Genomic DNA, 1042 nt, shown 5'->3' on the forward strand with positions numbered 1-1042 from the left:
ATAGAGCCAAGTAAGTGGGCAGACGTAATTGGTCAATGTGTAAGGGTGACATTTCATTATGAAGAGCCACAAGAAAAGGAAATGAACTGCTTTTCCATCGAAGCTTGGTATGAGATATATAATGAAGAGCTTGACTATGTTGTCCTGAAGCTGAAGGAAAATGGACAACAGGTACCTATGGAACTATACAATGGAATTGCTCCTGTGCCACTTAGTGGGTTGATACATATTATTGGCCATCCATATGGAGAAAAAAGGCAAACTGATGCTTGTGTTGTGATTCCTCAGGATAAGCAAGCAGAGAAATGTCAGGAACGTATTCAGGCTAAAGAAGTAGAAAGTCCAGAGTATGTTCATATGTACACTCAAAGAAGTTTCCAGAAAATAGTTCCCAACCCTTATGTGATTACCTATGACACTGAGTTTTTCTTTGGGGCTTCTGGCTCCCCAGTGTTTGATTCAAAAGGTTCATTGGTGGCCATGCATGCTGCTGGCTTTGCTTATGAGTACCAAAATGAGATTCGCAGTATCATTGAGTTTGGCTCTACTATGGAATCCATCCTCTATGATATGAAGCTAAGATATAAACCATGGTATGAAGAAGTATTTGTAAGTTATCGGGATGTAGAAATGATGAGTGCTGAGGACTTATGAGAATTCAGTCTATTAGATTTAAGGGAATAGCTTATAGAGTTGTTATTTCATAGGCATTAATTATGGTTTTCTAAATTCCAAAATGGTCAGTTTTATCAATAATAATACTATTGACCATTTCCTATCTGCCAGTCATTTTTCTAAGCACATGAAGAAATTAGTCTTAACAAAACTATGAGATGGACCATAACTTGCCCTATTTTAAAGTCAAGCAATGTGAAGAATAAGAAGATTAAAAAATAATCGTTTTTTTAATATAAAAAACCATATAGTCACTTTTTTTTTCATCTGTAATATTTTAATCTAAATTCATTAGCTACAGGGCAGGAATCAAAACTTATTCATCTCGGCCGGGCGCGGTGGCTCACGCCTGTAATCCCAGCACTTT

General features: G+C 36.8%; 1 protein-coding gene across 1 annotated transcript; it reads left to right on the forward strand.

Annotated features, from left to right (window-relative positions):
• Positions 1 to 6: 6 nt before the first annotated feature.
• Positions 7 to 1036, forward strand: LOC116548620 (protein FAM111A-like; the record flags this gene model as incomplete). Its single annotated transcript, XM_032273976.1, has 1 exon — positions 7 to 1036. A coding segment is annotated over one exon (648 nt), but the record flags the coding sequence as incomplete, so codon positions are not given.
• Positions 1037 to 1042: the final 6 nt, after the last annotated feature.

This window comes from Sapajus apella, unplaced genomic scaffold (genome assembly GCF_009761245.1).
Source record: "Sapajus apella isolate SASKATOON/1434 unplaced genomic scaffold, GSC_monkey_1.0 scaffold17240, whole genome shotgun sequence".
In the NCBI taxonomy this organism is placed as follows: domain Eukaryota; kingdom Metazoa; phylum Chordata; class Mammalia; order Primates; family Cebidae; genus Sapajus; species Sapajus apella.